This window comes from Gastrolobium bilobum, unplaced genomic scaffold, assembly GCF_033153095.1.
Source record: "Gastrolobium bilobum isolate Gb01-03AN ecotype WA unplaced genomic scaffold, APGP_CSIRO_Gbil_v1 utg26468, whole genome shotgun sequence".
NCBI classification, from domain to species: Eukaryota; Viridiplantae; Streptophyta; class Magnoliopsida; order Fabales; family Fabaceae; genus Gastrolobium; species Gastrolobium bilobum.
The window spans coordinates 444,012-456,016 of NW_026898419.1; the positions used below are offsets into that span (position 1 = coordinate 444,012).

General features: G+C 33.9%; 1 protein-coding gene across 1 annotated transcript; it reads right to left on the reverse strand.

The window, feature by feature from the left end:
• Positions 1 to 3,263: 3,263 nt before the first annotated feature.
• Positions 3,264 to 10,876, reverse strand: LOC133316107 (ornithine aminotransferase, mitochondrial). Its single transcript, XM_061517811.1, has 10 exons — positions 10,647 to 10,876; positions 9,932 to 10,040; positions 9,470 to 9,700; positions 8,379 to 8,538; positions 8,217 to 8,272; positions 7,200 to 7,352; positions 5,884 to 5,981; positions 4,721 to 4,801; positions 3,973 to 4,206; positions 3,264 to 3,582 (listed from the first exon to the last, which is right to left on the reverse strand). Exons 1-10 carry the CDS (start codon positions 10,784 to 10,786, stop codon positions 3,438 to 3,440), a joined length of 1,407 nt encoding a protein of 468 aa, XP_061373795.1. The 5' UTR covers positions 10,787 to 10,876; the 3' UTR covers positions 3,264 to 3,437.
• Between the last annotated feature and the right edge of the window lie 1,129 nt (positions 10,877 to 12,005).

Below are 12,005 nucleotides of genomic sequence, written 5' to 3' on the forward strand. Positions count from 1 at the left end.
TTCTTCATCAATTTTCATATCAGCCTTTGACAGCTGATTCACAATACCTTTGTAGGTGTTCAGGTGTTCAATCATGCTCATGCCGTCCTTGTATTCAAGCTTAACAAGTCAGCGAACCAGGTGTGCTTTGTTCCTGGGAGTCTTTTTCTGAATCATGGACTCTAATTTCGTCCACAACTCATACGCGTTCGTGAATTCGGACACGTGCTCAAAGAGGTTTTTATCAATATATTTCCTGATCGTGGCTACCGCCTTCCGACTCAGGATCTCCCACTCCTTATCAGTTTTGCCTGCCGGTCTCTCATCAAGGATAATGGGCTCATGCAAATCTTTGCAGTAGAGATGATCTTCCATCATCGGTATCCAATATGTGAAATTATCTGCGGTCAACTTGAACATATCTCCATCATGAGTTATGCCACTGGTCTCCATCTCGTCTCCCTCAGAACCCGTCGAACTCGGGCTCTGATACCACTGTTGGGAAAACTTGGTTCCTTCAAGCTCGGCTCAGGGGCCTTTTGTGCGGAAGTCAATCAACAAGATCCTGATCTCGGATCTCGGCAATACCTCGGCCTGAACTTCACCAGGTCGGGCAGCGCAGCGGAAAAATCAAAACGAAAACAAGAGAGAGAAGAAGAACACAACCAGATTTAACGTGGGAAAACCTTCTTGAATGAAGAAGTAAAAACCCACGGGACCTAGTCCAGATCAAAAAATTCACTATGAAAATAATGGTTACAAATAATCAAATACACCAATGTGGTGGTTAACTCAACCTCTCCAACAACGGTGATAATCAAACTACCCTAGAGATGTTTCACTCAAACTCTCTCTAGAGATCTCTCAAATGCAAAGCATAAAGCTTTACTCAAACAATCAAATAATTTTCCTTTCAAATTTGTTCTCTCAAATCTGACCTAGCCTCCACCCTCAACTAATGAGTATATATACAGGAGGTGGAAATCAGGGTTAGGGTTTTTAGGAAACCCCTCAAATGGGCTTGGACTTAGTATTGAAGGAGGAAGCTCCTGCAGTTATCTATCTTCCACTTCCACAACAAACCAGAACAAAACCAAAAAAATAGCGAGTCTCTAGTCTTTTTGAGAGAGGTTTTAAAGCCTGAAGCAGCAACTGCCACCTGAAATGCTCCAAAATTCTAGTGTGATGATGTCAAATACAATTATGACCCGTTTGGATGACCTTTTTTTTCTTCTGGAAAAGTTGTTTTTTTTTCAAGAAAAAGAAGCACTTCTTACTTTAAGTTTGTTTGGATGTTTGTCGGAAGCCAAATATTTTTTTCAAAAACTAAATATTTTTATAAAAGTATAAATAACTTTAACTTTAATAAAAAACACTTTTAAAATAAAGAAGAGATAAAAGCTGTATTTTAAAGAAGGCGAAACAAACGGGCTCTTATTAGATTATCCCGATGATCCATGCATGCATGCTTAACATAATTTTTCCTTTTACATTTTCGTGCTTATTTCATTATTTATATTTTATTCAACTGGTCCATGAATGCATTGCCTCTGCAGGCATAAAAATTAGCATGTGGAGGCTTGTTCACCATTTTCTGTTTCCTATATTATTCCCTCACTTAGATGCACCCACTCTTGCAAGTGCAAGGAATGTTTTTTTCAAAGAGAGAAGGGTAGAATAAGATAGAAGGTGGTGGATTTTGGATTGAGTTAGTTAAGAATTTGAGCATTTGTCTCATGTAATCCTTTTTTGTCATGAGCCTGGACGAACCAAGGTTGATACGTAATAAAAGACTGATATCCCACCCTAATCATATAAAAGCATCATTATCATTATCAATAAAAACCTGAACTCGCCTACCATAGAGATAGAGGACCTTGGTATTATATATAACAAAATAGCTGAAGAAATTTATCCACAACCTTATGGCAACGTCAGCAAATTGCACGGCGCATTAAGGATAGACACAAAATCAGAAACTAGCAAAAGAGTTTTTGTTTCCGTTGAAATTCCATTCAATATGCCTTCATAGTCTTATGGATCATGATAACAACCTGCCACCCAATTCATTCCATAATTTGCTTGCTGTTCGATTGCATAGTGGCGTAGTTGGTCCTTGTGGATTGTACTGTGACTTCTCATTCGTATGTACATTTATCTTATCCTACACCTACACGATTAACCCTCTCTATCTCTACCAAAATTTTCAAGTAAAACTTTATATATATATATGTATATAGGTGCAAGATGTTTTAATATTGGTGTCAAATTTTAACATTTCACACCAAATCCTATCCGTTAATTTTCGTTAATCTACTGTTATTGTTTATTGAAAATTAATAGTAATTAATAAGTTTGATTTTCAATAAATAATAATTATTGATTGGCGAAAATCAACGGTTAGAATTTAATATCAAATTTCAAAATTTGACACCGATATCAAAAGATTCAATCTCATATATATATATATATATATATATATATATATATATATATATATATATATTAAATAATATTTTTAATATAAAGAATGTATTTCACATTATCTAGGTATTTGTAAATTGACTAAACATGAGTATAAAATATGAAAATCTAAATAGCACCCATTATTTACATCCACATCATGTATTTGTTTATTTTAATTTTTTGCACTATTTATTTAATATTATTATAATAATTACTTGTCTTTTTAATTTTATGATATTTTACCACAACAAATAGTTACTTAAAAAAAAAAAACTAACATCCCAAGATTAATGGGCTTAGTGTACCAAGCCCACCGAAACAAACTACATGGCCAAACCTTTCTTGGGCTCTTTCTTTTAAGAAAAAATATCCACATCGCTAAACTTAATCTTTATTTTCTTGAAAACTTACAAGCATCTCAAGCGATGGCTAGTTTTGGGTAAGGAAGATAAAAATAGTTTTAGGGAAGGAAAATAAAAAAATAAAACAGTGGTGATATGTTGAAGCAGGAGGACGAAGAAGACCGGCGAACTACCAAGATGGCACACGAAGACCTCTGGTTTGCGAACGACGCGGAGGAGCTCTAAGTGGGTCACGGTGGTGCAACACGGCGATTGGCTACTGGTGCACAATGGAGATGGGAGATTTGACCTTCATAATTTTGTTGACCCATCCGATATGGAAAAATGGGTATCGAAAGCGTATTCGTCTGGGTTACATATCCAATATGATGGAAAAAAAAATTTTAGAAGTATCGGTGTTTCATAGTCCTAACCCGTATATATTTTTAAATCCAAATTTAGGTTACAAAATAGTAATTCCATCTATTCTCACTGTCTCGGGTATTTTTATTTAATAATATCATATTGAATATGGACATAGTTTCTAACCATTGACATTATAATTTCTAACCATTCAAGACATTCTTCGTTTGACATCTTTTTCCAAAGAAAAATTAAAAAGGTACACAAAATTCATAGATCTTAATCTGGTTAACCATAAAAGACTCGACCACAACGATCACATGCACTAGAGGCAACAGGAGAAGCATCTTTGGGCTTCATCTTCTGCATCTTTGGTACATCAACTTCCAGAACATCAGCCAGGGCCTTAGAACCTTGTTGGATCTCATCCACACTGCAAAATATTAGTTTATGTCACATCCTAGAACAAGCAATCAGAGACACTTACAATGTACAAGTAACCTATAGTCCTTTTGGACATAATGACACAAAATTGCCAGAGGCAATATTCCTTTAAGATTATGCTTATATAAAGCTAATACTTTCCAAGAGGCAGAACTTTAAGTACTCAACAAACAAAATCTAAGTGACTTTTAAGTGTTCATAAAGAAACCATCATCAACAGAGTCTGAAAAAACAGTGAGAACACTGGCTGCAGATGTGAGAATTTTATCATTGCAGTTAATTTTATGTACTTGATAAAAGTAAATTTTTTGATATACTGTATTGGGTTGATCTTCTGGCACTAGCAGTGTGCATACGACCGTTTTGATCACTAGCTTACCTCACGCAAAGTGGAGGAGTAAAGCGGATAGTTGTAGCATGTGTTGGCTTGGCAAGGACTCCTCTATCCTTAAGCTTTTCACATAAATCATAGCCTGATACAGGGGACAAATTTTTGCTGTTTAACTCCACTGCAATGAATAATCCTCTTCCTCGTACCTCCTTCACATAATTGGGATATTGCTGCTGAATCTTAATCAGCTGACGAATAAGCTCCTCTCCCATTTGGGCAGATCTGTTCAATGTAAATCATCAAAAGCATATTTTATATATGGGCTTAACATTTCTGTTATCTACAGCTGACACAGAAAAGTGGGCCCCACAGCTTTTTAAAAAAAAAAACTCAGGATCCGGTGCCGTATCCTAGGATCCGGACGCGGATCCTTGATTGCTGTAAGTACAGCAGCTGCAGAAATCATTTTGCCTTTATATATTAATAATTTCTCAAGAGAAATTCACAGTAGAGAGAATAAATGAACCAAATTATAACAAAGCATTTATTGAAACTTGGCAACTTTAACAGACTGAAAATACAAATAATGAATAAATTTACCTAAAGATAGGAACATAAGATAATATTTCATACAATTATTCAACTACCAGAACCTAGGCCTTAGTATTAGAGATTTTATTTCACAGGCTGACGTATCCTAATGAAATGAACCAAGTAAGAAAAAAACATACTTGTCAAGACTTGCAGTCAAGTCTGTATTAATTGAGAATACAAGATTTTGCAATGCAATTGGTACCTCTCAACAAGTCGCTCATCTCTGATCACGTCTAGTGAGGCAATTGCGACTGCACTGGCCAATGGATTTCCCCCAAATGTACTGTGAACAATAATATTGAAAGAAAAGCTTCAGCATTATAAAACCTCAGCTTCCCTCCTTTAATTAAAAAAAATTATTGGCAAATTACATCAAAAGAAATGAATGCAAAACTGAAAGTAAAATTCGCAAAGGATGGAAAAATTAAAAATGAGTAACATTTGCAAGATCCAAAATGAAGACATCAGTTTGATAAGAAAAACCAAGGGCTGTCTGATTTGGTTCATAAACCTGGAGACCTGCTGCCGATTAGGAAAATATTTTAGCACCCTTAAAGGATCAAATACTTCCCTTAATGGGCATTGGGTTTAAAAGTAGTGTACTTTATTTAATGTGGTAGTGATGCTCCAGTTGCTGCCTTGAACATAGGTGTTTAAATCCACAATATGACTTTGAAATGCAAAATAATAAGAATACTATCACAATAATAATCTCAATATTCAAACAACAATATTTATCTTAATTTTCAGATGCTTCCTACCATTAGAACTTCTCGCCCCATATGAGTATAATACAGAATGACCAAGCCAGTGTCCATACGTACCATCAGCAAAGTCCAAAGCTTGACTTATGGGAATTTACCATGTGGAAAATCGTATTATCTCAGCCAGCTGTTCTCAAAATATAATTGATAGCTTCTGCAAATGGAGAACTCTAATTTTGTCCTATGATCCTATCAAATTCATCACTTTGCTTCCCAAGCATGCAAATAATTCATCAAGTAGTTGATGAAATGTCCTAAACACTTGAAGATATGCCCCAGCCATGACTACAAGGTTTTTAACAAATCTATTTCATACTGAGTAAAGTAGACCTTTTTGAAACCGTTCCTAGTATTCATATCAACTGGAACGGAACTTACATACATAATAACCCAAACAAAACAAAATATATATTTATAAGTTACAGATTCCAACAGAAGGCAGAGTTCTGTCTCTTCACATCATCTGACTAATCAAGGGCATGTTAAGGATGGAAACAGATGCCTCGCAGAACCATAAATGTTTGACAACTATTGGCAAGAAGATGCTAAATAAAGGGAGCAGATGATAAAGACCATTTATAAATTTATAATAAAATGAAACCTTCCATGCTGTCCAGGTTTTATACAAAGCATCACATCTTTGTCTGCAAGCACTGCACTAACTGGTAGAATTCCTCCACCCAATGCTTTTGCAAGTATCTGAGTAAAAAGACATGTAAAAAAAAGTTACTATGAGTGTGGTGGCATAAAAAGGAAATAGAACCTAAAAGCATCAACATCAACAACACCACCTTGGGTAGGTGGCAAAATAGAACCTAAAAAAAGGTAACAAAATAGAAAGAACAAAGGGAGTTTGCAGCAGAGACCGCTTATTTCTCATTTTCTTGGAGGGAAAAAAAATAGCGTTGGATGTCATGTCTTTGAAGAGGTAGTTAGTTGAATGCATACAATCGAACTGCATACTTGCAAGTTGAAATTTCTACATTATCTATGATACAGAATAGGAGGAAAAACTAAAAAGATTTTGGCAATCATTCTATATCCAAAAGCTTTTCCGCCATAAAGTAACTTTCTTTTATTAAACTTTTAGAGAAACTAATCCAAACACGATTGTTACCTACAATTTTTTTGATAAAAAAATTGAGCTCTATTGAGAAACCTTTGCCTCAAGCACACAAGTGTACAAAATAATTCTTCTCTCTGATCTCTTCATTCAATAATACAATAATTTAAAGGGGGCGGTTATACTTATCACTATTTTAGGCTTACCATGTATTTGGTTATCGTTGGATCAATTTGAAATTAATGGCAGTTATTTATTTATTTTTCTCTTTTTCAAAAGTTGATTTCAAATTGATTCAACGATAACCAATCAAGTAGTAAGAATGGTAAGCCTAAAATGGTGATAAATATAACATTCCTCTAATTTAAATATCAATGTTGGAACTCAGATAACTGCCCACTACCAACATGCTAGTAACTACCCTACTAACACAATGGAAACTAACTACTTCTATCCACTATCTGACCATACTGCTCCAATCCAATAAACGACTAAGTCAACAGAATAACTGCTCCTAACAATGATATCAGTTTTACTAGTCAAACACAAAAAGTACAAGCATCCCAAAGAATGACATCATATGGTTAAAGGAAGTATGGTATCTATTGGAATTAATTAGACATGCTTTTTTCTTGCCATATAGTTTCAATTTCGAGTCTAAGTCCATAATTCATTATTGCTATGTCACAAAGACACCTCTGAACCTAAATTATTAAAGGGTGCATGATCAAATTTGCAATAAGAGTTGCCCATGTATTTTGATAATCATATGATCAAAGGATAATGTTCATATTATAGTGTTGGGAATTAATCAAGAGATATACAATACATAAGAGGTAAAGGAGATTTCTAACCACTACATCTGGGCGAACTTCTTCCCAGTCACACGCCAGCATCTTCCCTGATCTTCCTAACCCACTTTGTATTTCATCAGCTATCATCAACACATTATATTTGGAGCAAAGATCTCTAACAGCTTTTAAATAGCCATCTGGAGGAATTTTTACCTTTAAACAAATAATATCATATATTAAAAGAATGTAAGGGAGACAATATACTTTGAGAAGTAAAATTGTAATAAAAAATGTGTAAAGAATGTCAGAGACTTTCTACAGAATGAGATATATAAGTACCCTAGAGAAGCTTTTCATCTAAAAAAAATAGAATCCAAAGAATTTGAACAAGCAATAAGGAGTTCATATTTTTCATAACATTATACACTATATAGAACAAATGATGAAACCAGTTTGACACACGAGTATAATGACAAAATTACTAAATTAGATTAGGAAAGAAAGACAATGAAAGATGGACTGCTAAGAAGAAACCACAAACACCCACAATATATAAAAATGTCAATTCAATTGGCTAGTACAATAACATACAACGAAGGAACACAAATTTTGAAAACAGTGTATTTCACAAGCTCAAGGAATAACGGGGAAATAAAAAACAGTAAATTTATTCAAAACTTTAGTTGTCAGACATGTTCTACGTGATATATCAAGCAAAAGGAACTTTTTAACATTGGTAGATTATCTTTTCATTAAACAAAAGTTCACTAAATAAAGAATTTATGATATGTTTTTCTGATTTACTATCCATGGAGAATGAATATGTCAAAATTGCTATAGCAGTTTTCCATTCTAGACATGCATTAAGTATTTTACTAAACCATGCAGCATGGAAAAAAAAATTAATCGAAAACATACATATCGCTCTTTTCTCTATGTTCTGATTTCAGAAAACAAATTGGAAAGAGAAAGAGAAAAATAAAGAGAGGAGTACGTAGCAACTTCATTAGTATCTCAATTCAATTAACATAATGAGTGTTGCCAAGCTGATTAAATAAGTATTCTCATAAAACATACCCCAGCTTCACCTTGGATAGGTTCAAAAATAAATCCAGCTATGCCTTGTCCATTTTCTGCAGTTCATGAGAAGATTAAAATGGTAAACCTTAAAGATATGTCATGCTAAAGCAAATTATACTGATAACAAGTAAAGAAAAAGTGTACAGGAAAATTAAGGACCTTTAAAAATTCTTTCAAGGGCTTCCGCATCACCAAAATCAACTTTAAGATGGCCAGGACATAAAGGACCAAAACCACGGGTAGCTTCATTGTCACAGCTCATAGATATGACACCTAGTGTACGGCCATTGAAGCAGCCACAGCATGAGACAATAATAGCCTGGAACCAGTGTCCATGAGCACAAAGATTCATATGATAAAATAATTGAATCTGATTCTCATATAAAGAATAACGAAACTAGAATAGCAACAAAGGACATATGCTTGTTTTCTCAAATATAGTAAAACGACTTTCAAGCTGTAAAATTGAATAGTAGAATCCTGAGATTATTACTGAACAACAGAAAAAAAAATACATGAAATATAAATAAGTAAACACAAGGGAAAACTCAAAATATGCAAGCATATGTAGAACAGAGAAGAGGATGCTATAATCTGGGGAGAATAATTTTCCTACATTTCCCTTTGCACGGGAAGAATACCATGTTTAGTCATAAAGAATTATACATCTCAGATACATCAAGTTAGCAAAAACTTTCTTAAGACTAGGTCACCTCAGATACGTCAAATCATACTTAAAAGTGTCCGTAGCAGTGTTGTCAAAGTTCAAATCGACAGATGCCTCAATTTATCCACAGAGAAGAAAAAAAATTATAATAGATAATTATATTCATCAAGTAGACTGGTTTTCAACTCAACGTATCCTTAGATAATTGTATTTTCCATATTATCTATTTTAGGAAGTATAAATCTAACCACATCCCCCTCCCCCCCAAAACAAAACCTCCAGAGCCTCATAACGGTGGGAGCTTTGTGTACTGGGCCACTTTGTTTATCCATTTTAAGCTATCCAACTTACAACATGGCCTCAAACTTCACCATAGTAAATGCGTATGAAAACATGTAAATCATTACAGTAAACAGAACATGAGAATTATAAGTGTTTGCGTACAAGCTATTTTGTAAAAACAAATAATGATGATCATTGAATTGATATCAACAGTCCAAATTAAGCAAACATTTTAGTTTGACCCCACAATCTTGAAAAATGCAAGATATTACAACTATTAGCATGATTCTCATAGTTATACCTCATCTTTGGGAATTCTTTTCTTTTCATAACCCCACTTTCTTGCTAATTTCATAGCTGTTTCCACAGCTTCAGCACCAGTATTCATAGGAAGTACCATATCATAACCAAACATGGTTGTCAGATACTCAGCAAAGAGTGGAAAGCGATCATTGTAGAAGGCTCGAGAGCTCACAGTCAGCTTTTCTGCCTGTTCTTGTAATGCTTTAAGAATTTTGGGATGGCAATGTCCCTGAGGCAAAATGACAAGCACTTAAATCATTCCATGCCAATTTTTCCCCCAAAAAAATAAGGAAAAGTAGTAGCAGTGGTAGAAGGGAATTGACCACAGCAATAAACTCACTCCACAAAGGAAACAGAAAAATGTATATAATCATCTTTATTCATTTGGGCACTATTATGAAGAAAAATTCCAGATCTAGAGCCTTGGAGTTGGGAAATACCAAGATCCAGTCAATCTTACCTGATTAACTGCAGAGTAACCAGATAGAAAATCAAGATATTTGTTTCCCTCTGGATCCCATACAGACGTTCCCTTTGCTTGAGAAAATACAATGGGAAGTGGATGGTAACTGCATTTGAAACAGGAAAGATCATTTCAATATTTGACCTAAATCAATTAATTAAACTCATTAACTATCTAGATTCTAGACAAATGAAGGGGATAAAAGGAAAAGGCACTGAAGCTTGACAAGACCCTCAAGCAAGTACCTAAAATAAAGTACTATGTAGATGTACTTTAAAAGTTTAATACCCACAAGGAAGTGCTTCAAGAGCATAATGAAAGTTGAAGATAAACAGAAATTCATAAATCTTTACTGGATTGGCATACTGCTACTAGATTGTTTGATGCTAAGATCATGAAAGAACAGAATAAACAGCATGTTTATTTTAGAAAAGTGAAATTTTTTAGGGCACTTTCAGCTTACCACTCATGATTAGTTTTATGTTTTGTTTTTCTAAGTACAATTCAAACATACCAATGGATGATTCAATAACACGTCATTCATTCAACATACAAAGGTTGAACTCGATCAAAGTGGGAGAAAATCATCAGATTTGAACACGAAAAGTTAAGAGTCAAGAGAAAATAAGATAAACCCAGAAACCAAAATCTTGTCTTTTGAGGTGTAACAACAGAACACAACAGAACATAACCAAGAGAAAGAGAAGCATACTTGTGGGCACTATGTTCATTTTCCTTGTCAATGATTTTCTGGGAAGAGGAAGAAGCATTGATTTCGGGGGCAACCCCAAAACTCCTACTTCCTCTGCATGCCCTTCGTAGCAAATACTGTGTTGGTCTCATGGCAGCCATTGATGACAGACAGACAGTCAATTCTCTTAGGATTTTCGCGACTGTACGATGAAAGTGTGTTCTACACTTCTACGTTCTAACAATTGTTGCTGGGGTAATCTAATAACATCCTTTTCATTCAATTTTATTAAAAAAAAAAAATTGATTACTTTTGTTCTTATCCCATTTGGTTTATTACAACTCACTGTATTTAGAAATTATTATTCTATTTTATTTTATTTTCTAATAATCAGTTATTCGTGTATTACTGTTTTTCTATGTACGCTAAACATTCAAGACTTTACCTTATATTTTATATGTATGCTAAACATTCAAGACTTTAGCTTATATTGTTTTGAAAAAGTGACATAATGTAAGACTATCATATCATTCAAGACTAATGATTCTGTTCTTATCCCATTTTATTTATTTATTACATCCCACTGATTTAATTTGATTTTATAATATATTTTTTATGTACACTAAATATTGAAAAATTGAATTTATAATGTTTTGAAGGAGTACCATAAGGTAACACTATCATGTCATTCCAATCCACTGTGTCTATGTCCATTGCGGTGGCTGTCGTTTTTCGCAACTGCCAAAGCTTATCAGAATGGATCACAAACCGCTGTTATTGCAAAACGACAAATTTGGATGTCATAATTTTCGGTTTCGCCATTCCTATGGATTGTTCAAAAATAAATAAATACTAAATAATACACCGCATAAAATATTTATTCAGAATTCATTTCATTCTATTAAATTATAAATAAGTATGAAGTCACATACTAATACGAGAGGAGAATTACATAATTCAGAGAAATTACTCAAAAAAAATTTAATTGTTCATTGATATACTAATTACCTAATTAATCCGATTCCAACCTGGAATATAATTCATCATCATTTCTAACTATTAATAATTGATACTTACTTTATATATTACCTACAACTAATATTTTTTTTATTATTGTCCTTCAATGTTATAAATAATTGATCAAAAAATTCATAATAACATTATTGCTTCATTTTTTTATTGAGTAGCTCCATCCCCATCACGTTGCGTGAATGTACAAATGACGTATGTGACACGTGATGGCAATACGCTCATATTCCAGTTGCTTTCTACGCTGGATTTCCACTTTCCAAAACATATTATAAACAAGGAACTTCCCACCATAAACCTCAATGGCGATATTTATTATTTTCGATCTTGAATTGCTTCAGTGGGAAGTGG

Excerpts from the sequence above, each read along its gene's own strand:
- LOC133316107 (XM_061517811.1), bottom strand. The coding sequence starts at position 10,786 with ATGGCTGCCATGAGACCAACACAGTATTTGCTACGAAGGGCATGCAGA. Across the intron at positions 8,273-8,378 it reads CCTTGAAAGAATTTTTAAAG|AAAATGGACAAGGCATAGCT; the intron begins GTCCTTAATTTT and ends CATGAACTGCAG. Across the intron at positions 5,982-7,199 it reads AAGTTCGCCCAGATGTAGTG|ATACTTGCAAAAGCATTGGG; the intron begins GTTAGAAATCTC and ends CTTTTTACTCAG.